The sequence below is a fragment of the Artemia sp. Qi Xiang Cuo genome, chromosome 2 (genome assembly GCF_049724085.1).
Source record: "Artemia sp. Qi Xiang Cuo chromosome 2, ASM4972408v1, whole genome shotgun sequence".
Taxonomy (NCBI): domain Eukaryota; kingdom Metazoa; phylum Arthropoda; class Branchiopoda; order Anostraca; family Artemiidae; genus Artemia; species Artemia sp. Qi Xiang Cuo.
In genome coordinates this window covers 59,415,890-59,443,864 of record NC_142795.1, presented here as the reverse complement: position 1 = coordinate 59,443,864, position 27,975 = coordinate 59,415,890, and the positions used below count along the sequence as shown (strand labels likewise).

Sequence of the window (27,975 nt, the reverse complement as noted above, 5' to 3'; positions counted from 1 at the left end):
ACTGAAAGTAATTATTTGAACGTGATGGAGGGACAAATTTAATGATTCAAGCTTCGCTTATAAATGTGCATTTATTCTCATCCTATAGTGTTATTAGCCCTTTTTAGAACTTATTATTGTATTTTTTTAGCGTTTAAAGATTTAAAAAAATTCTAGTTTACCTACTTTTTGTTATCTTAGAAAGGGGTTAGATTAGGAAAATGAAACTTTCAGGGATGGCTCTACAGACTGAAGTATCTCCCGGGAAGGTATTTTGAAGTACCAGTGGTACTATGCTCAATCCCAGTGGAAAAAAAACCATTGATATGGCTTAAAATTCTACTCAAATACAGGAATTGCATTTTCAGAACTAAAACCACAGAAAAATTAACTGATTACTGAAAATTAATGTAAAATGCTGTTTTGTCAAAATTTCAATCAGTATAGGCCTGTCAATTAGGCAAATTTCTAAAACTTAGAAATCAGAAAAGGGTTAACATTGAAGCTTGGCAATACCTTTCCTGAGTATGTTTTGGGCCCTGGATTCATTACTGAAAGTTTCATTTTTCTAACTTAACCCCTTTCCAAGATAGTGAGAAGTAGCTAAAGTAGAATTTCACCTTAGTAAACTATTTACTTGCTGCGAGGGTTGGGGCTAAAGCCTCAGGCTAAAAGCCATTTGTAATAAATAAAATAGCATGTTTTTTTTTTTTTTTTTTTTTTTTTTTTTTTTTTTTTTTTTTGTCTAGCCGCACCGTAGCCTTCTGGTTATAATAAAACTACTTTTTGCGTATCTTCAATTGAATCCCTGTGTGAGGAATAAAAATGGTGTCAATATTCCTGTCATTTGTGGCGGAAAACTGCAAAATTGGTCGGAAGAGTCGAAAATGCTATCAAGCCAAAATCCCGATATGACATTTAGAACCATCAAAAAGCTATGTATATGACCTTCCATTTTCAAAAACTATAGTGCCACGGCGTATATGCATTTCGTACAAGTTGAAAGACTATTATTAAAAAAAAAAGTACTTCCGAGGTTTATTTAACTGAGTTCATTCCTTTGAGCTTAACCAACACATGTTCTGTACTATGTAGTTATCACAGTTCATATAATTATCCAGTATGATCATTCCCTATCTCACCCATTATAAAAACCCGGACCGGGGTGCGAGTGCTCCAGAGAACGTAGAAACATAAGCGGCGTCAGATCTTTTCACGGGTAGAGAAGTCAGACGCGAAACAATCGGAAACAAGTGGAAACCTGCTATTACGAATAATGCACTTTACGCGAAACAATCGGAAACAAGTGGAAACCCGCTATTAATAACTGCACGAAGAAGTGGGAGGAGCTTTTTGTTCGCACCGAGAACGAAGACCAGAAATGATCTGCGATAAGCTTACTGGATAATTATATGAAATGTGGTCGTTATGTACAAGCTATTAGGAAGAGGTCCATGGCTTTTATTATTTGGCCAAATAAACTTTTTTTTATTTGGGGTTGGGGACGCGAGTGGATCTTTCTGCCTTGTGCCTGAAACCTCCAAAAGTCACGTTTTGCTCAAATCTTCTAACTTTCTCTAATAGCAACTTAAGATGAATAAAGAGGGGCTATTTAATACATATAGTTCTTCATTTGGTGCACTTTTCTCAGGGGATGATCATTTTCGAAATACTGATACAAATATTAACTTTAGTCTAAACAGTGATAAATTTTTGGATGATAACCGCCAAGTTCAACTAGGCTATCCGGTTTGAACCCCCCCCCCTATCCTTCGAAATATTTTATCGTCTTGTAAGTCGCTCTTTAAAACGTATTTTTTTAAAAAAACATTTCTCCTTAAAAAAAGAAACAAAAACAACTAGAAAATATTTCTTGGGCTCGTGAATGAGTCTGTACAATAAAGGTCAAGGAAGAACCCTCATTTGAGACAGTTGGACAAATTCTAAAGGCGCCAAACCCCTTCTTCTTCAATATTTTGGTAAACTCCCCACCGCGGACAAATTTTTTTGTGACTCCCTTCCCCCCCAACAAAATTTTGGATCCGATCCTGCTCCCAACCCTTCCAAACATTGTCCAGGTAAACACATGAATATAATTTGTTTTATTTTTTAATTCGAAATATTTTTTCAGTAATAGCAGATTCGTTACCACTCAGCACCCATATTGTATGCTATTATTAGTTAAGATACATTCCATCAAATTAATGGAGGTTAGGAGTACACCCCTCTCCCCGGCAAGTTTTTAACATAAAGGTAGGCAGGTTGCATTTTTTTTTTTTAAGTGGAAACAGGCAAGAACTATATATTTATGCTATTAGAGACATAAAGTGGGCTCATGGCCTTTCCAATACCCCTGGTCACCCCCCCCCCCTCCTCCATCAAGGTTTTAGCAGAAATGTAGGAATATTGCCCCTTGCTTGAACTGGAATTGTGCAAAGATTTTGATTCTGTATGGTTAGAGAACAAAGGATTCGACCCCTCGCCCTCTCACTGCAATTTTCTATTTTTACAGAAAGGTTGGCACATTGAACCTTTTTTGAACCAGAATCGTGTATGGAATTTTCCTCAAGGATTCGAAGCACCAATTGGGTGTAGTATTGAAGCATCAAGATTTTCAAACTTAATGCCTGGGCAGGCCCTTATCCCACCCAACACATCTCTGCACCGCCGACTTTTCAGCAGAAAGATTCGTGTTTTTTTTAGGGAACGCCTCGGGACTTATGCTCCTATGGGGAAGATATCTTGGGCTAACGGAAAATGAGAATGATGATTTTCAGAGCTGCACGGTCCTTCTGTGACATTGGCGCGAAAGTACTCAAATCTGATTGGAATCGATGAGGCGATAGTATCGAGCCATAGGGAAGGAAAGAACGGTTTTTCAGTGGCGTAAAAAATTCCGACCCCTATCTAACTTTCGCAAGAAAATTCCTGGATTCGCTTGAAATTGATAGATATGTAGCTGAATCCCCGACCAAAAGAATTTTAGATCGTGAGAGTTTTCAATCTGTATGATTAGAGGACCAAGTGGACTGCTAGCCCCCCCCCCCCCGCATCCCCCTCCTACACTTGACTTTTCAGCAGAAAGTTAGCCATGTTGCCCCTTGTTTTTACTCGAAACTTGCAAAGACTTCCAACCTGTATGATTAGAGGACCAAAATGTGCTCTGTCTCCTTCAGCTAAAAAATGTAGAGCACCTTTTGTTTTTTAAAACTATATTGTGTTGTTGAATAGATAACTTTTTTCTAGTTGGAAAGCTGTTAACATTGTTCAAGATATGCAAAGTGCTTATTTTTCAGATTTTCATTTTTTGTTTCTTTCTCGTAGCAGATATTTGGCTATGGGGCCAAGACAGTTGTAAAGCTAATTTAACTTCACTCCCTAAAAGCAGAACATGGCTCACCGGACTAGTTTTCTGCTAAAACGGAGCTTAGTATTGAAAAACGTAGATACTTGACTGTCTTTGAGGAGCAAAAATGTCACCATTTTCCACAGTAATGTCATCATTTTCTTTAAAAAATTAGTCTTGGGACATACTATTTTAGAAGTTTTGAGAGATTGACATAGCTTTTGGTTTCGAATGATTACATACAACTGGATACAGAAACCAGACCTTTATAGAGAAGAGCCCCGACCCCTCTATAGACCAGTTTCATTGGAAACTAAACCTCATTTTTTAAACGGGCATTTAGTGTTTTCTGATTTAGGACAATCATACTGCAGTCTCAAAGGTCTTTATTAGTAACATTTAATCAATAAGGAACATTTCACATATGATCCCTGAATTATCTTGAGCCGGAAGAGGTTTAAAATCTCTGTATGTGCAAAGTGAGAGACAAGGAAGGGGATAGGTTCAAAAACTGAGCCTAATGTTCTCTTATCGTGCAGATTAAGAATCTTTCCATGACTCCGATATCAATAAGGTTGACATATTCACCATTATAGAAATTATAACTAATATGCTATGATTTTGGACGTCTATACTGCCTTAGGTTTGTAACCAGCAAGTTCATAGAAAATCTCAAAACATAGGATATAGATTTGTAGTAGCTAAGTTGTGAGGCCCCAAATTCCGTTTTTGCTGAAAAAATAAAACTAAGCGTAAGGGAGGGGGGTGAAAGCCATGGGATCAAGGGCCTGGTTTTGGACCCTTCAGCCGCAGTTATAGAAAATCCTAGAATCATTCTGATTTCAGTAAATTGTTATATATCCGCTTTTTTGTTAAAATATAATAAATAAATATAGATAATATATAAAAAATAATAAAGCTTTATTTATAAAATGGCTCATTCTGATTTCAGAAAATTGTTATATATCCGCTTTTTGTTAAATTATGGCTTTTGAAGGTTCTGTTTTATATAGGCTGTTTGCATAATTTGGGGTTCTTTCCTTAGGGTACACACCTATCATGTTGGCCTTAGGATATATTGTGGACCTTTCTGCTATTCTGATTAAAATGGTTATTTTGTAATTTGGACATGGGAAACAGACGGGGTGTCAGGTTATCTTCTCAGGATTTTTGGCACTAGAATTGATTTCGTATGGAATGAGTCTTCTAAATTTTCAGCGACCATCTGTTCTATATATTGACCCCTAGGAAAAAAATTGATTTATGGGAGACATCTCCCTCCTTCAAATTGAGGCTATCGCGTTGATAATCACTATAAAATATCTTTTTTATTACCTACATAAGCGAATTAAGCAGAATAATAGTTTGTGTAGTGGCGTCTAGGTGTTTCCGCGTTGGATTTCTTTTTTCCCGGAGAAAGACTGAATAATCACCCGGGGAACATATAGTCTCTAGTTTCTTTCAGTATCGAAATGGATGGATGATTGGAATGATTGTGTGTATGTATGTATGAACTAAAGTGGAGTTTAGTCATGGTCGATTAGATCAGATCGTAATGTGCTGGAAAATCCTATAGCTTAGATATATTTGGTGCAATTTAATCCTTCCTTCTCTTGGCATTTTTAAAGTTCAACCTTAGAACGACGATAGTGTTTTTATTATGCTATTGCTTACCATGTCTGTGATCATGCCAAATGGTGACTATACAGAACTTATTCCTGTGAGCTGTGATACTTTGTCACCTGGAATGAGATGAAGAATGGTTTTAATCTTGCAGTATATGTGTAGGTTCAACCGTGCTTGACAATGAACTTAGTAACCTATTGCCAACAGTATTGGATCTTTCCATGTGCCTTGTGTCTCAAGAAGTGTGATGGTTTATTTTCTCTATATTAGGTTCTTTTTTACCCTTGATTAAATGGGCCATCTGGTTTGTGATGGCGTACTATCAGTGTCTTCAAGTGTGCTGTCCAAAGCGACGAAGACGATTCAATAATAAATTTCTATGTCATGGATTCTGCTGCTCCTCTCGCTCGGTATCAGAGGGTAATTTAAGTATTCCAGAAATACCCAATCAGCCTAGAGGTCCGTATATAAGTGCTGAGTATCTTCCTGAAATAGGCATTTTTGACGAAGAGCTACAGGATTTACCTAAGTTTCCGACAGGAGACGATTCTCCTAAATATGAAAACGTTGAATTTTCATTAGCCTCTGATATGGTGGCTCGTGTTTCTCATGTATCAAAGGAATATCAGACCCAAAAAGAGAAATTTTGTCGCAGATGGTACGCATTGCAGAGCAAAAAAATTGGCAGAAATGAATATATTGAAGATGCAAGGTTCGTGTTTCTCATCTTCACCCTGCTCCGTGCATTGATGCTATTTGAAGAGGTATTTTGTTCTTAGCAACCCTCACTAATATATGACGGAAAAGAATTTTGAAGAAAGAAAAATTTATTTTAGTTTTTACATCCCCACAATTTCGGGCTTTTTTGGTTTTGATAGAATAGTAGTAGTACTATATGTTATTACCCACGAAAAGCAAAAACAACAATATGTCATACAAACACTAAAAATGAAAAGAAAAGAAAGCAAAAAATAACAACACAAAAATGACATCAAGGACTATAAGCAAAAAAATTGTCTGTAAAATCTAATTTACAATTTAAGTGCCAAATCCTTAGCGTATGTAGCCAGTATTTTTCTGGGGTGTGGGGCAGATATTGCAGAAAAGGCTCTTTTTGCTGCGTTTCGAAGAAATTCTTCCGTTCTCACCTTCAATCTATTTAAAAAAAATTAGCTTCAAGGAAGAAAAGTTGACACACTATACCCTGCAGATACGCCTGTGTGCCATAGTTAATTATGAGAACCTATTTAGTGACTGTGTCAACCTAATTCGGAGCTAAAAAGCTTATAAAATGCATTCATCATAGAAAGAGAAGTTGTTTTCCTTTTTAATTCCCAGGGATGTATAGAAATTACAAAATCTGTTTTAGTATTACTGTTCACCCTCTCTTTCTATTCGGAAGATCTCGTGCGTTTTTTATTTAAGTGTAATGTTATCAATGCTTTCCAGAAACTGAGAGAGGCATCAACCACTCAGATTTGTTTAAATATTCGAGAAATAAGGTCAGAAGGTCCTCATATCTCGGTTCATTTCTTGTTGCTGACTTTTTCAAGAATGTTTAACTTAAATAAAAGTTGGTTATTAATGTTGCAAACTAATCTCCAAATAACAATACGATGGTTTTGTTGTCAATAGCCAACTCTTGAAATGCTTTAATTCAATATGGTTTTAATTTTTTCATGCTGTTTCAATACTGTAAAAAATGTGTATTTTTAGCTCTCTGTAGCTTTTTTTTTCTTACTGTATTCGGATAATTTTCCTTTTTGTTAAATAATTTGTTTCTTCCTTGTCAAATTTCTATTGTATAATGTAAATGTGTTTGTTTGTACTGTTGGTACAAATGTAAGGTATCTTTTAGCATGTCTTAAAAAAATTTTCTCTGCCTATGGTTTTAAATCCTTCCTTCTTTAATAATGTTTTTTTTATTGGCAAAAATTAAAACTAGCTGAAACTGTATTTGTTCATTTGACGAGAAGCGTAAAGTCAGCATTTTTCTTTTCTTTTGAAAGATGTTTCCGAACTCAAATTCTATCTTCTTCTAACTTGAAGTCTAACTTCCATTTTTTTTTTTTACCCTACTGTTAGTTTTTTTTCTTGTTGTTTTTCGGAAAAACAATACTTTTTCTTCTGATACATTGGCCTATATGTTTTTTTAAGTCAAACAGTTTATATTTGAATGTACTCCCCCAAAAAATTTTCAGGAGGCATGTTCTAGAAAGACTTTTACTCGTTCTTTGTTTTTTTATTGTTTTCTTTTTCCATTTTGATTACACTTAGCCACTGGCAACCGTAACGCTATGTCAAAAACCAAGCCACTCTCTTTTTAACTTTTTTATATATTAAGAAAAGAAAGACTCATTTCGTAGGCAGTCTGTACTTGAAAGAAAAAGTTCGGATAGAGTAGAGCCGAAATTAAACGAAATTAAAATTTAATTAAAAAGTTATGTTTTGATTTATGTCTGTATTCGTATTATAGGAGCTAACTGCAGAAATAAATGGAAGAAAAGAAGAACATGCTGGTCTTTCGGCTGCTGGTCAGCGTTTGCTTTCCACATTGGAAAGTACTGGCCCAGACAAGAACCCTGAAGATGCTGCCATGCTTCGTAGGAGACTTGAAGATATTAATAGACGATGGCACACCCTTAGAGCCAAGTCTGTTGCCATTCGGTCAGTAAAACCCCAGCACAAATTTTTAAACCTAGTATTTTATTATTTTTAAGGAGTTGGTATACTACTGCTTGGAGTAATATTTTGTTTTTGGTAGCTTGGGTAGACGCCATGTGTTATTTTTTTTTTTTTCTTAGTGTCAATTTTACTGTTGAGGAAAACAGAAGAGTTAAGACATGCTAGTGTCAAAATTCTGCTTCCCTGAAAGCAGTGTTTTCTTGTACTATTCAAAGGGCTGCATTAATTTTAGCTCGCAGCTCTGTGTTACTGGGCTACAATGTGCATTTTGCTACTTATAATAATTATTAGCCTTTAGGATGCTACGATGATTGTAAAAAAGAATAATATCTTTTGAGTAAGATTATGAAATATCTATACTATTCATGGAAAAAAAAATTACTTTCAGATTAAGGATTCGCATTCACATTCGCCTGGTTTGGTTTCATTTATCATAATTTTACACATGGATTGGCGCAATGAGTATATTGAACAAATGCTGAATTGCTTGAGTGGCATTTCATGTTCTGTTAATCGTATTATCATAGTCCAGTGGTAGTGTCTAATGTGTAAAAGATCTTGAGTTTCTCATCCCCCTGGTGACAGATTTGTCATAGTAAGGTGTTATTATTCCAAACACAGTTTGGTAAAATTTTAGCTTTATTTAGCTCCGGGACCCGAACCCCCTCTTTTTCTTAGCCTTTATTAACTAGTTAAAAACAAAGTTTTCTTGTTGAGGTAAAGAGTGGAGTTGAAACTTAATATGAATAAAAATCATTGTTTCGCAACGTGTGCAAAATATATCTGCAAAAATAGCTCTAATAAGCTGAATTGTGATATTTCCCTATGTTTATAGTGTTTTTTTTTTTTTTGTTTTTTTTTTTTATCTTTATAAATGTAAGATTTTTTTTTTCAACAGAGAACCAAGCTTTACCAAAAACAGAGAACCAAGTCAACGAACCGAATATTCTGGTAGGATTAGAAAAGTCCTCGAATAGCCTGCAGAAAATAAACGACTACTTTATAAGGTTCTCTCGCGTCTTTCGCTGTGCATGATATCGATAACTTTTAGCATTTAAAGTCTCCAAAACACTCAATTTTGTTCACTTTTCAGTAAATTTCATAATTAGGAAAATGCTGCGAGTCAACAAGAGGTTTTGTCAAAATGGGATATTCAATATAGATTTTACTTCCCACCTCTTCTAAACTGTCCCACAAAGATTTAAGGGGTATATTACCATCGGTATTTGTGAGAAGTTGTAGATAGAAAAGGCACTTATTTATGAAATTAAAAGAAAACTGAAAGTCAATATAATTTACTGAAATTTTTGTCATTATTATTGTAATTTTCCTACCGCAATGGTGCACAGAATTTTTAACTTCTCATGAGGAAGTTTACTTTCGTTATTTATAGCTCTTCGAATTAACATTCTAGAAAAACTGATCATTAAGATTATGTTATTATAAAGAATACACGGTTAAAACAAGAAAATCTTCAAAACTCAAGCAGGCCAGTGCCCTCCCCTTGCCCCCAAATGACTTCCCTGTGTACGATATCAAAACTGGGAGCTGGTGTTTACCCCTTCCCCCTCCGCGGATAATACCCCTAGTGGCTGGCTAGTCTCCAATCACTTTCGACTTATAAAAAAAGGACTATAACTCTTAATCTCTGACGTAATGAGCACCCTCCGAAGTTTCTGCGACCATGAAGGGGAAATTCCCCTTCCTATATGGAATAAGGTTCTGCTCATTTTGGGGTTTAACGTTACTCTTTACTTTCATAATACAAGCGTAGACCAATATTCCCATAAATCGAGAGGGACTAAATATCAGTTTCATATTTTTGGTGTTTCTTTAAAAGTTGTCCCCCTCCTAAAAAATGCCCCTCTCCATAAGTCTTGGAGTCAGCCCTGGGGATTATATGTCAATTTCCATCTCCACTCTCCCTCATCTCTTCCTTAGAACTAGTTCTGTATTTATCTGAAGACTCAATGACAGTTGGGATGTTTTGGCAATTAAAATGCAACCTTTGAGGCATCTCCCTCCCTCCCTAACTACAGAACAATCAGAGAACCCCAGTGTAGAGGTTTAAAGCCCTTATATGCAAATGTTTGAGATTGTAAAACAACAGGAAATTTACCTAAGACAGTGAAATTTGTTTAGAACTTAAAAATATTTCGGCTAGTTAGAAAGGGAGGGAAATGCCTCAAAGGATGCATTTTAATGCCAAAACATCCCAACTTTCATTGAGCCTTCAGATAAATACAGAACTAGTTCTAAGGGAGAGATGAGGGGAGGGTGGAGGTAAAAATTGATGCATAATCTCAGGGCCGTGTCCAGGATTTTTGTTTTGGGGTTATTTTTTTCCGGCGGGGGGGAGGGGTTGGTACAAAAAAAAAACATTAAAATGAATCAAAAATGTGAAACTGGTATTGATTCTTGAAACTGGAATTCGTCTTGATTTCTGGGAATATTTCTGGTCTACCCCGTTATTATGACAGTAAAGAGTAACATTAAACCCCAAAATGAGCAGAATTTACTCCGTATATGAGGGGGGCTGCCCTTCCTCGTCCCCACCTCCGCCTCATAGTTGTAGAAACCTCAGAGGATGTTCAGTCGATCAGAAATTGAGAATTCTAGTCTTGTTTATATAAGTCAAAAGTGGTTGGAGATCAACCAGTCGCGGTAGGGTATTTTCCGGGGGGAGGGGGTGTTTTCCACAGGGAGGATATTTTACACGTGGGATATTTTCCGGTAGGGTGGGGGGGGGGGGTAAACGCCTAGACCGTCAAAACGAGTGACCAATTTATGCATGTCTTAACGGGTTGCCCTAACTGTGAAAACTTCGCTTGATTATCCATTTTGACGCCGCTTCCCTCTACGATGTCCTAGTACCCTACTAACACTGATAAAGATAAAAGAATGAACAAACCTTACAACCTCAAAGGATGCATTTTAATGCCAAAACATCCCAACTTTCATTGAGCCTTCAGATAAATACAGAACTAGTTCTAAGGCAGAGATGAGGGGAGGGTGGAGGTAAAAATTGATGCATAATCTCAGGGCCGTGTCCAGGATTTTTGTTTTTGGGGTTATTTTTTTCAGGCAGGGGGGGGGGGAGGGGTTGGTACAAAAAAAACATTAAAATGAATCAAAAATGTGAAACTGGTATTGATTCTTGAAACTGGAATTCGTCTTGATTTCTGGGAATATTTCTGGTCTACCCCGTTATTATGAAAGCAAAGAGTAACATTAAACCCCAAAATGAGCAGAATTTACTCCGTATATGAGGGGGGCTGCCCTTCCTCGTCCCCACCTCCGCCTCATAGTTGTAGAAACCTCAGAGGATGTTCAGTCGATCAGAAATTGAGAATTCTAGTCTTGTTTATATAAGTCAAAAGTGGTTGGAGATCAACCAGTCGCGGGAGGGTATTTTCCGGGGGGAGGGGGTGTTTTCCACAGGGAGGATATATTACACGTGGGATATTTTCCGGGAGGGTGGGGGGGGGGGGGGTAAACGCCTAGACCGTCAAAACGAGTGACCAATTTATGCATGTCTTAACGGGTTGCCCTAACTGTGAAAACTTCGCTTGATTATCCATTTTGACGCCGCTTCCCTCTACGATGTCCTAGTACCCTACTAACACTGATAAAGATAAAAGAATGAACAAACCTTACAATAGATAATGAAGACAAACTTAAAACAAAAATAAATTGCCCTAAATTTGAGTTGGGCCGCGGCCCCTTTCAAACCAACCTGGAAGTATATTGTCATTTACAATTTATTGAAAACTAAATAGATTACTTGAAATTTAGCTAAGATGGTTTACGTTTTTGAATATTTACTTGGCTTCCAACTTTTTTTTTTTTTTAAAAGAATAAATTTAGAAGGAAAAAGTGTTGACGGAAACAACATGTGTGTGTGTGTGTTTTTTTTTAGGGTAATTTCCTTATTCATTGTAATTTTTGTTAGTTTAGTTTGGATTTTCTTCATACAAAATAAATCATGTTAATTTTACGTTTGGTAAATCCTATATGTGGTTTAATTCCCATTCGTTCTGAGTTTTATTATCGCTCTTTGCTTTTCGTTCAAAAACTGTCTAAAAAAACAATACATCCTGCGTTTGTTCCATCCATTCGATTGTATCTCTCAAAATAATTGGTACAGGTGACCCTACTGATGACATTTTCTTTTCGTTTATTTTTTATTCGCTTTATTGTCGACCCCCTAAATAACTGATTTTGTGCTCCCTAGGAACCGGCTAGAGAATAATCGTGAACACTGGAATGCGGTCTTGCTATCATTAAGAGAACTGATTGAATGGGTCATCCGAAAGGATATGGAATTAACGAGTCTGGGACCACTGAGAGCGGATCTTTTGAGCCTCACAAAACAGCAGGTTTGTTTTCTTTTTGTTCTTCCGTGTTGACCACCTTAATCGCTTGAAATATCTATTCAGCTAAGGTATTTGAGTGTCCGTGTGAACTCTTAAATTAATCGTGGTATATCGATAGTTTGAATCTTATCAAGGTGGATAAATGTAATCTTCATGCATATTTTCCTTATTTGAATGCATATTTCTTTTTGCGAAAAAAATTCTTAAAAATTTGTAGTAAAAATGGAAATGCAGCTATAGCTGTAAATTTAGGTACATTTTTTATTTGATTTTTTTTTTCAACGCTTCAAGCACACTTCAATTCTTATGAAGCATAAAACACACGTTACAGAATGGGCTCTCTCCAAGGCGGATAAAGGCAAAAAATATATTTACAGTGAGATGCAAAAAGTAGGGATAGTGATAAAAAAGACAAAACTAAAGAAAAAGAAAACAGGAAAAGTATAAAACTAAAGATGCACACACTTAGGTTGATACATGGTTTATTAGAAGATGACTCGGATCAGCATTTACAGCTTTTTGAAAATTCCTGCGCTACAAATTTAAGGATGACGGTATTCTGGAAAAAATTGTATGGTCTGAAAAAGTAAACTTTAAATTAGCGGGGGCCGTTACTGACACATTTGTGTTTACTATGCAACCGAAGACCCTCACATTACTATTGAAAAATAACTCAATCAATATCCGGTAATAGTGTGGGCTCGGCTTTCTTGCAAGGGTGTTGTTGGGCCTATTATTAACCTAACCTAACAACCTAACCTAATTACTAACATAACTACAACCAACCTAACATAATTAACCTAACCTAACAGTGTGGGCTCGGCTTTCTTGCAAGGGTCTTGTTGGGCCTATTATTAAGCATGCAACCATTGATCAAACTGTACTTAAACATGTTAAAGGATACAGTAATATCACGAGTAAGTGGACTTTCCCAATACAAAGACTTCTATTTTTAGCAATATTGGGCCCCACCCCACCCCAATTTTTGCCGGCACTGATTGACTTAGAATTTCCTAACAAATTGATTGGACGTTGTGGCGCCATTGATTGGCCGCCACGCTCCCTAGGTTTAACTCCTATGAACTCCTCTTTTCGGGGTACTGTAAAAGATAAAGTTTTTTACGCAAGCCCCGCACTGTTGAAGATGTGATTCAGTTCATTCTAGAAGTTTTTCAAGAAATAGATGCTGCTTCAAATCTTTGTTCCAGAATGTGCATGAGTGTTGGTTCACGATTAGACTAGGGTGGCAATGCTGATAGTAGTCAATTTGAGTACTACTACTAACAACTCACCGCAGAACCAAGCCGCCTGAGACCAACGCCGCTATGCACAAAGCTACCCCCCCCCCCCCCTAGGAAGTTCCCATTTCCTTTAAATCTTTCTTTACGACGTCCTCCCACCAAAGACGAGGACGACCTGCTTTCCGTTTGGCCCTAGACGGTTGGCCGAAAAGTCAATCTTCGGCAATCTGTCGACCTTCATCCACACAAAGTGTCCTAGTCATCTCAACCTTTCTTTCATTATAGGCCTAGAAAGCGAGATTGAACCACATTTTTCTTACAGCTTACTGTTTGAAAAATGTTCAGTCAGCCGGGTACCCAGAACAATCCGTAGGCAATTTTTCTGGAAAACATCTTGCATATCTTCATCCGCTTTTCGAAGCTCTTATGTTTCAGAGCCATATTTGACCACTGTCATCGCCGTAGCTTCTAATATTCCAATCTTGGTCTGCAGACTTATCTTCCTATTCTTCCAAATTTTTTTAACTGTGAAAAAACACCCTGAGCCTTGGCTATTCTACTTTTAACATCTTCACTGCTCCCACCGTCTTTACTAATAATGATACCAAGGTAAGTGAAGCTGGCCACCTGATCTATCATTTCGTTACCCAACATCACCTTTTCATCTTCGCTTATTCCTAGCGCCTTAGTGACTTAGTCTTCTTAACATTAACTTTCAAACCTATTCTAGCACCCTGAACTCGCAAAACCTCTAAAAGTTCATTCATTTGAACTTCAATTTGAGTACCTTAGCGATTAGAGCCTCTTATTAAAGTTTTCTTATTATACGTGCTTCTTATTATTTGTTTATGCAACTAATGTTCATATAATAAACCCGGTAAATATGTACGTGTTTTCTCTTTTTTTATCACTATATACCTACTTTGCACCTTATTTATAAATAAAGAGGTCTTTAGAAAAAGGATTGGAATACTGATTTTTTGCGGTTTTTTTTATGTGTTTAATCTCGAGATCTATAGACCACCGCTTTTCTACGTGTGGATCAATGCTCACGACTAACTTCAATTTAGTTTATTTAAAAAAATATGAAATAGGTTGAAACTTAAATTTATTTGACGGTCTAATCTTCATGGGGCAAAGCTGGCATGCTCGCAGGTTTTTTTTTGAGGGGGGAGGGGGTGACGTTAAAAAAAATTTCATTTGATACTTTGAGTAAAAGTTGCCGAGAAATTCGAGAATATTTATGATTTTGGGGGTGTGATTTTAGAGTCGTTGGGCCTAGGGCAACCCTCTCCTCCCCATGTGCGTGCATGGAGCAAAGTGTATACTGTTCTGTGTTTTTTAATTTATATATATATATATATATATATATATATATATATATATATATATATATATATATATATATATATATATATATTATTCCTAATTTGGAGCTACGAGCATGGAGTAAATTTTCTGTTTGTCTTTCCGTATTTACAATTGCTGTTTTTTCATTATATCATTCTGGATTCCCTCGATGCGTCTTTGGCAATTAAAACGACTTTATTTTGCATGGAATCAGTTTTACAGGAGATTTGAAACAGCTCTCCAGGTTTGCGACTGTTATTAAGGACCATAACAGTTATCAAGGACCAAGTTATACAAGGAATTTTTTAGACATTTAAGATATGGTAAAACATTTTTGACCTAAAAGTTCAATTACTACCTATTTCTGTTTGTGAGAAAAAGAGATCCAGCAGATTTTGGAAAAAAACTAAGACTTCTAAATATTTTGAGACCGATATAATATAAGATACTAAGTTACTCGTCGCACATTGCTAATGAAAATTCTTTAATAAAAATTTTTTTAATAAAATTCTTTAAAATTCCAAATAAAGAAAATTTAAGGAAAATCCCCCCCGCGTATTAATAACGATCGTATTTTTAAATTTGACAGTATTTGAAAAATTTGCCTACGGAAAACTAATACCCCCCCCCCTGGAAAATTCTCCCCCGGCAAATTCCTCCCGTGGAAAAATTTCCCCGACATCCCCCCTTGAAAATTTTATCCACGTGTAAAATAACGATCGTTTTAAATTTAGAAGTATTTGAAAAAGTCAGGTTAGGATTATTAACTTACCCGTCGGTCGTTGTTGGAAATTTTATATCCAGAAAGTGTGAATAATGTGAACAAAAGTAACTCTCAAGTATTTCGGTTCAGATGTCTCTATTTAGTCAGTGTGAAAAGTGTTCAGAGGGCCTTGGAGGGGGGGGGGGGTATTTTATACCTAAAACCTTCGTAAGGGTCTACTCAACAACTTCCCGAAGTTTCTTGACGATCGGATGAACAGTGTAGTAATGCATATAGGACACACACAGACAAACATTCGATTTATTATATAGGAAACATAATTGAACCAGTTGACCGTGTGTGCTAGGTTTAGAAAGGTGGCTATAAACCTCAGTTCAATAAAACAGACGGTATAATGTCTATTTTGACCCTTCAGCAATTTGTGACACATCTTATTTTATTTTGTTTATTGCTGCTCTACGTCGTGAAACCTCAGTATTGGATGTGCTCCTTTGCTCTTTTTCTTCTTCCTTCTCTCTTGCTGCATAGGTTTTGAAGTCAAAGTGCTTGACTGCATTTTAAAGTGCTTTATTATACTTCTGTCAAAGTGCGTTATTATATTTTCTTTGTTGAATGTACTTAACCGGAAGACTTAATTACTAGTTCGTGAAACATAACACTTTCAAAAGCTCTTTCCTTTTATGTATTTTCTTTGCAAGGACTAAGTACTATTGCTGTTTATTTCACTTCAGATGCCAAGTTCTGTGTTTGTGCTTTTGAATTTTAAGATGTCTTAGAGTTTAAATAAAATCATAATCTTCAATATCAAAATCTTTAAACCTTTTGGCATTTTTCATTGAAACAAAATACGAACTATTTAGATTGTTATTTATAGCTCTAGAGGAAATTCTTTTTCCAAAAAAAAAAATTTAAAACTTAGAAATTTTCCTTCATACGAAAGGTGTACACTTTTCGTCTTTTTCGTAATTTCACTTTTTAATCTAACTTACTTAGACTTAGTTCCTCCCGTGCCGGCTTGTGCATAAGGTGACAGCGATGCCTCTTCACGACGACCACTGACGAGCTTACATCCACAGGGGAAGCTAAGATGTACCCGCCAGTGTAGCCTTCCTCTATAGGCATCAGATTAGCGACACTTTTGCCGTCCGCGCCTTTTAATGCCAGGGGCGGGGGAGGAATGTTGACACCAAACATCATAAGAGAACCCACTATTGCCCATACGTACACAATTTAGCCCATATTCTAACTAAAATTTAGAAAAATATGAAAATTCCGCTTAAAAATATTTGAGGATCTTAAATGAAAACTTTTAGTTTTTGAAACCTTAACAGGAAATAAAAGGAGAAAAGAATCTAGAAACTTTCCAAAATTCCCATTGTAAAACTAATTTTAAATATCTAAAAAAAATAAATTCTCCTCCCTCCCCCCTTAAGAGTCTTGAAAAATCCTATTAAGATTGAAAATATTAAACTAGAAACACTGGCAAAATTATATATGAATTTCGTCTAATTCTTTTCTGAAAGAATAGTGGATCTTGTATCACAATTATTATGACCTTTTCATTTTCAGGACGACTTCCGCGCCTTCAAAAGGCAGTTAGAAGATAAAAGAACTTTAATTGAGCAGAACATCCTAACGGGCAAACAGTTGATATCCTCTGAGCCTCCCTTAGCTGATTCGGAGGACATGGAAGGTGAGCAACTTTCCTTTTTTGTAAAAAACAGAGTCATTTTTCGTCGGAGCTTCCAATATCCAGCCTAAAGAAATGTTGTTCTTCAAAGGTAAGCTGGAAAGAGATGATAATTTCTTAAACCACATTTGCCTGCCATACCTTCTCTTATAATCTTGAAAGAGAAGAAAAGTAAAAATGCTTTGTTTCAAGATCGAAACTTCGTTTCTCTCTAATCATTCTGAGCAGGACACTAACGCAAAGAAACCTTAGTATTATACTGAGTATGTCATATCTCGTCAAATTTTCCCGAATGATTCCTCATTAGTGTTTTTTTCTTGTTTTATTTTTGGTGTTTGGGGGTGTTAATGAGAGAACCGCAATATATGATTAATATTGATTTAATGGTAGTTAATTGTTTGTACGAGCAAAACTAGAAGTAGAGGAAATTCGTCTAGACACCTTCTTAATTAAACAATTATATATGGCACCTTTCAAATTGTGACTGTTTAAACTGGCGATTATTTTAGAGGAGAGTTGCTAAAAATTGTTTAAATAGCTCCCTAAAATGTAATTGTCGTGTGTTTTACGGGAAAGCTTCCTCTATTTTAGCTTTTGCTTTTAGAATTTATCCCTCTCTCTAGATCAGTTTATACCTAATTTACTTTAATTGCGTTTAGCTTTCTCTCTAGATCTGTTGAAAGTTAATTAACTTGGATGCATTCAGACTTCTCAATTTCCTGAATTGTCGTCAGTTTTTTTTTCCATGATTATTTTTATCTTTTTTCTACTTTGTATTTTCTTTATATTAGAATCATTTAAGACTGTTATCCTTGTTTTGCTTTACCACAAATGGTTTAAATAATTTCTAACTTAAGTTGCACACGTCCTTGAAAATGTGACTGAAATAATTAAAAGATGACAGAAAACCAATGAATTTATGTTTAAACATCTTTATGGCATTTACAGAGAAAATTTCCCACTTACTACAGTTCTTGCGTGTATGCTAAAATTTGCGTACGGTGAATTTGCAGTTTTGCAAAGCCAAAGTTGTTTCACTCGGATACATAAGAAGGGAAATAGAAGAGGATGAAAATCATAGAAAACCATATAGTGTAAGGCAATTCACAAGCGCAACCCCTAAAACATTGGTTTTGACTAAATAAATAGTGTCTATACTTGTGTGTAGTGCATGTGTTTGAGTTTATCCAAGGAACCTGAGTAGTGTTGCGGTAAACTGTAGAAATATCATCCTTAAAACTATTTCTAAGTTCACAAGTTACACTGTTCCTCTAAAACAATCATGCTGTCATTTGCATTAGCGAACTTTCTTTTTCCTTGACTTTTGTATTTATTTTCACCATTGACCAAATAGATTGACGATATAATTAATAACGCTACTAAATCTTCTTCATCACTGAACAGATCTTCAACCACTGCGGTCTTAGTAAACTTAGATATACGTATTCTCAAGCAAAAACTCTTACAAGGAATACACATACAAAAGCACTGATCCCACAAAGGCTCCATGGACTGTAAAGGAGACCGCAAAATAGGCCCTGTTTACACTTTGTGGGGTTTGTGCTTCAATCGTCAAGCAATCCCCTCTGTTTGGTTCGCCCAATCTGTATTCAAATATATTATGTAAGTCAAGACTTATAGGTTTCTCAGTTTTTCAAGGTGGGCTATTTCTTCTTTTCTTAAATGTAAAAATAGTTTGAATTTGGGTCTTTTGGTATTAAGATTAAACAGTTCGTGGTTTAACCTCCTCAATGCCTAGCTCTTTACGTTAAAATTTGCCTTTTTGTTCCAATTGTTTAAGAATGACTTCTGAAACACAAGGGCCGTTAAATTTAATATGTTTTCTTATAAGTTAAAAAAAACTTTAACATATAGAGCCAGGTATTGAGGAGGGAGCAATCCCCTTCATATACGTAATAATTCCTATCCGTTTAAAGTTTTGATGTTGCTCCTTACTTTCAGTTGAAGATTTTTTTTTCATTTTATTTAATTGTTTACAAGCATTGCTTGTAGATACATATGTTGGTTAATAACAATCGAAAAAAAAAGAGTTTTCAGGTTTTTTTTTGCTTTCCTGTATAATTTATGCTCTGTAACATGCTGTCTTTCGAATTACCGGAACCAATAGTTTAATAAAACATATTTTTGGAAGTCTAGAATTGAGCATCTGTAAAGTTAGGGATCTAGAATCTAGACTCCAGGATCTTTCTGTACAATGTGACGTTGTATATACAACACATTTTGAATTTATTTATTATTCACCATATTTATATCAACATTTGCTTGAATTATCAGTAAAAGAAAACAGATCAAATGAGATTCTGCCCAAAAGGTTGCTAGGGATCCAATCATTACACTCCATTGAATGTCCCATCTGTTTTTCATAGTAACCTACTAGGCTGCGTGGTAAATATCTCCTTTTTCTTAAAAACCTAGGCAACATTCCTTTGTAATAGCCGTACTTACATTGCAATATATAGCTTAATGTACCCTTTTATTTTCAAGTCATTATTTTCATTTTGTGTGTATTTGCTATACGAATTCTCATTGTTAGGACAGAATTCGGTCGATAAGAGCTGACCGCCATTAATAAAACTGAAAATACAAAAATGTCAAATTTGTTAAACCATTCTTGATAGAATACAAAGTAAGTTCTGTACAATTAAAGATAGTCCATATTGGATTCTACAAACGGGAATAGCTGTGAACCAATTCGCTCTCAGTAATGTCAAAAGCGTGAGAAATGTTACTGAAAGATTTTTTTTTTTTGTGTGAAAAAAAAAACAAAAAACAGACAGTAATAATACTAGAGAGGAAGGCTGTGTCCAAGGAACTTAAAAAAATTAACAACTGTGAAAAGGATAGAAATAAATACTCAACAGTTAGGATTAGCTAAAAAAAGAAGTTTAATCCGATTGTAAGTTGGTGATTTCCTATCAAAAGAACGACTCTATGTCCGGGGATTTTCGAGAAAGGAACAATTAAAAACGAGATAGAAATAAGTATTTAAGGGATAAGATTAACTGAAATTAAACTTCGTATTCGTTGATAAGTGATTGCATGTCTTATAACCAACTATTTTTAGTCACTTTGTTCTGAACGAACTATATATATATATATATATATATATATATATATATATATATATATATATATATATATATATATATATATATATATATATATATATATATATATATATATATATATATATATATATATATATATATATATATATATATATATATATATATATATATATATATATATATATATATATATATATATATATATATATATATATATATATATATATATATATATATATATATATATATATATATATATATATATATATATATATATATATATATATATATATATATATATATATATATATATATATATATATATATATATATATATATATATATATATATATTTTTTTTTTTTTTTTTTTTTTTTTTTTTTTTTTTTTATATATATATATATATATATATATATATATATATATATATATATATATATATATATATATATATATATATATATATATATATATATATATATATATATATATATATATATATGGGACTCCTTAAAGCAATCGTGCGAGATGATAATTAGTGAAATCTATATCTCAGTGTCCCTTGAGTTTAGACCAAAGTTTCAGAGCCTAATCCGGTCATACAAAAGTTTGAAAGCAGAAATTCATGGGCTGGAAAATCACATGACACATATGGAAAGTAGAATAGATGATTTTATATATATATATATATATATATATATATATATATATATATATATATATATATATATATATATATATATATATATATATATATATATATATATATATATATATATATATATATATATATATTATATATATATATATATATATATATATATATATATATATATATATATATAGATATATATATAGATATAGACGCCCTTTTTCTTAACATTTTAGGTGACATTTGTCATAAAAACTTGAAACAGCAGTCTATTATTAATAGCTTGCAAATTTTTGCTGTTTTGTGTTTTGTTTACGAAAAAATTGGTATTAAGCTTTATTCTTTGGTTTTCTCTTTATGCTAAAACTTACATATATGTACCTTTATTTTAGACCTTAGATCCTCCTTTGCCACCAAAGGCACCCAGGGCATCCACGAAGAGCCGCCAGTCGTCCCGTATGTGCGCCTCTGCCAATACATCTTCCCATTGGGGTTGTATCGTCGTGTGAATGTTGGACAGGTTCCGTCATATCTGCGACGCAAGGTGTTTCTATGTCGACCTCTCCTGCGGTTTCCCTGAGGTTGCCATTCCAAGATCTGTCTTGGGATCCTGTGGTCCTTCATACGGACCACTTGCCCAAGGTAGTGCCACCTTCGTTGCCGAATGATGTTTGTAACCGTGGGCTGGCCTGAGATGGATCGGACTTTCTGGTTTGTGACGTGATCTCTCCAGTCGATATTCAGAATCCTCCAAAGGCAATTGTTTTCGAAGGCAAGAATCCGTCTCTCTCGTTGTTAACTTAAATTCCAGCTGTCACTGCTGTAGAGGAGTACAGAAAGGACATTGCTATTAAATATCCTCATTTTTAATTTCGTAGAATGCTTTTTCGATCGCCATACTGGTTTTAGTCGGTTCAAAGCTCCACTGGCTTGCCCTATCCTCAACTGCACTTCTCGGTTGCTTGACCGTGAATTTTCCACCGTGTTGCCGAGGTACCTCAACTCTAAGACCTGCTCGACAGTTGAATCCACACTTTATGTTCAGGGGGGAATCAGTTGTTGCTATGCTTTTTGTCTTCTCTTTGTTGACCTTGAAGCCAAGTCAGCCAGCATTTTGACGGATAGTATTGAGGAGATCCTGGAGTTTGGTCTTGTTACTTTCCATCAAGGCAATATCGTCATCAAAATCCAGATCGGCTAGCTGCTTACCTTCTCCAATTTGGATGCTGAACCCTGTACAATTAGCGAGTATGAAGTCGGCAACGAGGACAAAGAGGAACGGAGAAAGAATACAGCCCTGTTTTACGCCGGTCATGATACGGAAATATTTAGTATTTTCTTTTTGGATCCAACAAGAGCATTCTTTGTTTTCATATAATGCAGCAATTATGGCCATTATTTTATCAGGAATTCCATAACATCGCAGGATTTTCCTTAGCGAGTCTCGGTCGATGGAGTCGAAGGCTTTCCTGAAGTCCACGAAAATCAGGTAAATTTTTTCTCGCCATTCATTGCACTCTTGAATCATCATCCGTAGCGTGTAGATAAGATCCGTGCAAGAACGGGACTGCCGAAAACCCTGCTGTTCGTCCCATAGGTATTTATCGACGACTGTCTGGATGTGCTGAAGAACAATTTGTGAGAAGAGTATGCCCGGAATATATAGGAGACTGATGCCCCTCAAGTTGTCACAATTCGTCGCGTCTCCTTTCTTGAAAATTTTGATGAGCGTACTTTTTGTCCAATCGTTGGGTACCTTTTCAAACTTCCGGAAACTAGTAAAAAGTTTAAACCACACATTCATACCGGTTTTCAGTGACGTTTTTATCATCTCGGCTGTTATCTGTCAGTTCCGGCTGCTTTGCCACTCTTACGCTTGCCGGCTGCCTCTCGAACTTCTACATCACAAGGTTCTTCTGTGTTGATTTGGAGGTTCAAAAGGGGGTTGTAGGGATATCTGGCGGATCCACTGGGCGTAGTCTGTTCAGAATCTTGAAAAAATGCAAGGTCCATACTACGGGTAATTCTGCTGGGTCTGAGACAATTTTGCCGTTTGCATCTTTAACTGGTCCGTTTACGATTCTGTATTTCCCTACAATTTCATTGGTAATCTTATATACGGCTCTGGAGTCATCACGTGTGGCCGCTTCCTCTGCCACGGCAGCTTTTTTCCAAAATGCTGCGTTTATCCTCCCCCTTGCGCTCCTTTTGACTTGTTTATCTAGGTCTTTGTACATTTGGATTTCCAGAACTATGTCACTGTTTTCACCACCTTTTAGGAGCTGCAGCTTTAAATTACGACACTCACCAATCAAGTTCCGGTTTGTCTCTGATAGCCATTGGTCCTTGGGTCTCTTGGCGTACCCAAGCGTAGCGGCAGCCAGCTGATTGTAAACCTCTTTGATGATGTTCCAGGTTGGCTCAGTGTCAACATCTAAGAGAAGGGCTTAAAATTTGTTAGAGAGTGTAACAACGAACTCATTTCGAACTGCCTCAGTGAAAGCTTCGAGGAGTGACAGGTTGGGTCTTCTTTAGACCTGATCTTCGTCGTGGCCTTTAGTTTCAAAGCTATCCTCGCTATAATTAGGGCATGATCAGACGCCACGTCAGCACCTCTGAAAGCTCTCACATCTTGCAGACTGGACTTCCGTTTTCTGTTGATCAAAAGGTGGTCAGTTTTATTATGCGTTTTCCCATCAGGAGAGTTCCAGGAATATTTATGGATAGTTTTATGCGCAAACATGGTGCCCCCAATTATTAGGTCATCTGTAAGAGCAAAGTCCACTAGCAGCGTTCCGTTTTCATTTATCTCCCCGAGTCCTTCACATCCAAGAACCTCTGGCCAATGAGATCTATCATTTCCCACATTGCCGTTGAAGTCACTAGCAAAACAAATTAAATCATGACTGGGAATGTCTCTTGTCGCCGCTTGAAGGATGTTGTCTAAGCTATCTTTCACTGCGTCGTCTGCGTCGTTTGTAGGCGAGTAGTATGCTACTTTGCATTGTTACCCGCAGATCGAGCTATGATGATCCTTTCGTTAATGGGGGTCCAATTTGTCAACGCCTTTGAGGCTGTTTTGGAGAGCATTATGGCCACACCCGCTACTTTCTCATTCTCGAGGCCACTGTGCTGGATAGTATATCCCTTATCCAGGTTTTGCTTTCCTGCTCCAGTCCAACGGACCTCAGAGAGTGCTAGTATATCCAGGCCATAGTTATACATTTCTTTCATCACCTGCTCTTTTTTGATAGTTGGGCCACGGTTCTGACATTCCAAAAAACAAGTTTTATAGGGCAGTTTGCTTTCAAAATCGTTTCCAGGGGCGTTCCAATATTGTCAACGTCGGGTAATCCGGGGATGGTCCATTGTCATTATTCAATTGGGCAAACATAATACAAACAAATAAACTTTAGCTCTTTTTGGATGTTTCTATAGCATAAATTTTTCCAAGGGAATGCTGCTAGAGCACCGTAAAACCCTCCTTCTTTATCCAGGCTTGGGACTGGCTGTAATTACTTACAGGCAGAATTAGGAGTATATGTACCTAGGACCATGGTTATATCGAGGGGGCCGGGTTAGAGCCCCCCCTCCCCCGAATTTTTTTTGTTTGGCACTTAAAAACACAACAATAGTGCTATAACGATACATAGCAATATCAATAATAATCTTTAAAAATTCCGAGATATCGAAGGACCAAGTCTGCAAGGTCAAAGGGGTCTGTGTGTTCTCTTACTCTTTTCAGCTCCAAAAAAATTGGATATGCCTTTACCTAGGACCTAGGACTAATCTCGGATAAATCATTGGTATGACTACAAACCAGTAATTGATTTTTAAAGATTTCGCTTTTGATGAAGTGCAGTAGATTGTGTGTAAATAGAGTACTGAAATAGCGAGTACATAATCATTATACTGTAATGATGAGGATAATAAGGTAATTATAAAAATAAAATATTTGGGCCAATAACTTAATTCTTATTTACCATTTATCTAGCATCTATCTGCCTTAGCATATATCTGAAAATGTTTATATTAAAAACACAGAAAAGAAAAAACGGAAGTAAGAAAACAAGAGTGAAGCAGGGGAACAGAAGAAGGGGTTTCTCTTGTAGGCTGCTGGTCAAAGTATTACCTCAAGGTTTAAGTCTGTAGCTTTAGTGAAGCACCAGTTCAAATGTTCAATATAATTTTTAGTTTAGTTTATTCATTTGAAGCAGTTGGGAAAGCGCTCTATCGAACATCAGATTTCAAGTTCAGATTAGCCCTAATCTGTTGTTTTATATATCTCTTCAATTTCTATTCAGGTCGAGATTTAGCTGGTGATTCAAGGGGATATCCAAGTGCTGGAGAGGCAGCTAGAGACCTAACACGGTCCCTCAAATCCGAAACTACCAAGCTGTCTGAACGATGGGTTGCCTTGCGTGATAGAACAGAACGTTGGGGTATTTCTTTAGAAGAAACTCTTAGTGTAAGTCTCAATTTTACTGAGTGTTTTTTTTTTTTTGTGACGTTTTAGTTCTAATGTAAACCTCTTTTTACGCAAGGAGCTGCTAAAACTTTGGTCTTCTGAATAACTAAGAGATGTTAAAGCGTAGCCAATAATCTTTAAATATGGCACAGCTATCAATATTAAAAATATTTTATGCTGTAAATAATAGCCAATAACCGTAGGATGTTTAAAGTAATTGTGACAGACTGTTAATAAGAAAAAGCCTGGATGTTCCCATGGTAAATTTTGTAAACAAAAAAAGAATATTACAAAAGTTAAAAGTTTTTAATCAACTTTCAACCCGAAGTATTGAATTTAGTATTCTCTACCAATCCATTCATTGAAACACGCAGGGCCGTATGCAGGATTTTTTTTGGCGGAGGGGGGGGGAGAGAGGGTAAAAAAGTTTTTTTTGAGTTTTTTTTTATTCACACAAAAAAACTCAAAAAACGCCAAAAGAAATTATATTCATTTTTGTTTCGTTTTTACGAGTCCGACAAACATTTTGGTGTGTGGGGGGGGTGCGGTATTTTCACCTTGGAACACGGTATTTTCCCTTGAAAACATTAACTATTTTTTATTAGTAATTAGTTTACACATTAACCTGTGATTTACACCACACCGTGTTCAAGCCCAGTTACTTCTTTTTCAAAGCTTGTTTTAGTTTGCATTGAAAAGAATAGAAAGGAGAGTTAAGAGTGTTATTTCCCATTTTTCTTCTTTAGAGGAAGTATTTTGTTGCCTTCATCTGATTATAATCAAAATACTGTCCGCGCGTTATCTCTTAAGTAACATAATCTGTATACAGCTCTCAGTATTATCTCCTATTAATTTTATCGGAACCGGAAGTAGGGTGCTAGAATCTATAGTATCACATTACTTCATTCCTTTTATGTGTTGATATGAAATGGTATTCAAAGAGCAAAGGTTAGTTAGTTAGGATATGTAAAATTCATTTATTGATATTGATGGTTGAAGGATCAGATACTTTGATTTGCTTTTCGCTGGCATTGCAAAATGAAATTGCCATTTTTTATCGTTGATTGGAATGAAAAGACTCAATTGCTTATTGTTGAAGTAAGTATAACAATATTCCGACATTTAATTTGGAAATGTTATGGTTCTTTTCCAGGGGCGTAATTTGCTATGGGACAGGGTGAAACTGCCGCTCCAACACCTCGGGTTTGTCCCTCCAGACCCCAGTCTTCCCCTTAGCTAAAATTTAGTTTCTTAAAAAATCTTGTCAAAACTGATAAGACTACATAATTCAAGCTTCCACAGAAACGGGGCAGTTTTCTTTAGCATATCTTTACCTTTAGGGTAATATATGCCCCATTTTTAAGTTTTCACTGTGATTTTCACTTGATTTGGGAAAGTTGGCTCCAACTTTGGGTACATATCTGTTATAGCTACAACACTCAAGTTCTTTATCCAAGTAGAACCGGTTTTTCTGACGCTCAATCCTAATGAAATATACCAAAAAATAATGAAAATGTAATACTTTATTAACAAAATTATGGAAAGTACAGAAGAAACATACCTAACCTCACTCCTTGGCAAATCCCGAGCTTTCATTTTAACATCCTTGGTCAGACACTTTTCTATATCAATACAGATCGCTAACTAAATGAGTTTCATACATGGTCAGAAAAACCGGCTCTACTTAGATGAAGAACTTGAGTATTTTAGCTATAACAGATAAGTACTCAACTTTGCCCCCTCCCCCCGGATTTTGACAAAATTACGCCACAGTTCTTTACACTGGCTTATTTTATGCCATCTTTCGACTTAAGAATTTGTTTTTGGACAAAGCTGCTTTTTTTAGGACTTTCCGGATTTTTTTTTTAAGTTTGAGATATCGACTTGGCAAAGCTGACTATTGTTAACAGAGTTTTTGGAATGATAAAGAGGCTTGAGCTCGCCCAAACTCTAGTATATTTTACCTTCACAAATATAAATTGTGTCAAAGAAAGGTTGATTTTTCCATTGAAACAAGCTAGCCTATTAGTTTAAGCGTGTACTTTCTTACTGGAAGAAAGCACAAAGGTTAGCTAAGTCTTGACTAATATATGGGAAGTTTTTTAGCCTTTTTAATAAATTAGGGTACCGTAGGCTAGTTTAGTAAATGCTAGTGTTAACCATTTTTTCAAAGAGAATGTTGTCAGCTTCTAGTCTTAGAGTAGATATAAGTTTTAACAAGTAAGGTATTTTTAAACAGGATGTTGGTCCTTACTTTTACCTCATGTGTACTCATACATTTCTCGAGCACGAAAAAATATTTATGTGAATCAAAGAATAAATATTTCTAATAAGTAAGAGCTACAAATTTAACCAGCGAATCCGAATCCTCTTTCGGATCTGTCACTTTCCTTTTGTTTTGTAAAAAAAAAAAAAATGTATTTGGAAGGACGATTTAACCTTGTTATTAAAGGAATGAATAGGTAGTTAGGTAAAATATTTTTTTTTTTTTTACTTTTATATGGTTGGTATTGTTACTTATTGCAATTCATTTTAACGTGGCCGGTCTATATCTGCTTGCGTAGCAGGTTCATATATATCAGCTATGCAAGACACACAGGCTGTATTCATAGGTCGAAGGGGTATCGACTTTTAAAAGTGCCAAGCTTGGGGAAACTATCCCAAGCGTTGCGGGGTCTGTGCCATGCGTGGCGGTACTGTGCCACGTCTCTTCTTTGCATATTCAGTATTTTCGGTATTGTAAATTTCCT

At 35.7% G+C, this 27,975-nt stretch overlaps 1 protein-coding gene across 4 annotated transcripts in view; it reads left to right on the top strand.

Annotated features, from left to right (window-relative positions):
- The window catches only part of LOC148955446 (dystrophin, isoforms A/C/F/G/H-like), a 504,509-nt gene that overhangs the window by 431,830 nt on the left and 44,704 nt on the right, over nucleotides 1-27,975 (top strand). For all 4 annotated transcript variants that reach the window (XM_089102277.1, XM_089102283.1, XM_089102291.1 and 1 more), the window contains 4 exons: nucleotides 7,428-7,618; nucleotides 11,871-12,015; nucleotides 16,897-17,020; nucleotides 25,062-25,225. In XM_089102277.1, the coding sequence (XP_088958403.1) occupies nucleotides 7,428-7,618; nucleotides 11,871-12,015; nucleotides 16,897-17,020; nucleotides 25,062-25,225 (624 nt within the window). The remainder of the gene's footprint in view (nucleotides 1-7,427; nucleotides 7,619-11,870; nucleotides 12,016-16,896; nucleotides 17,021-25,061; nucleotides 25,226-27,975) is intronic.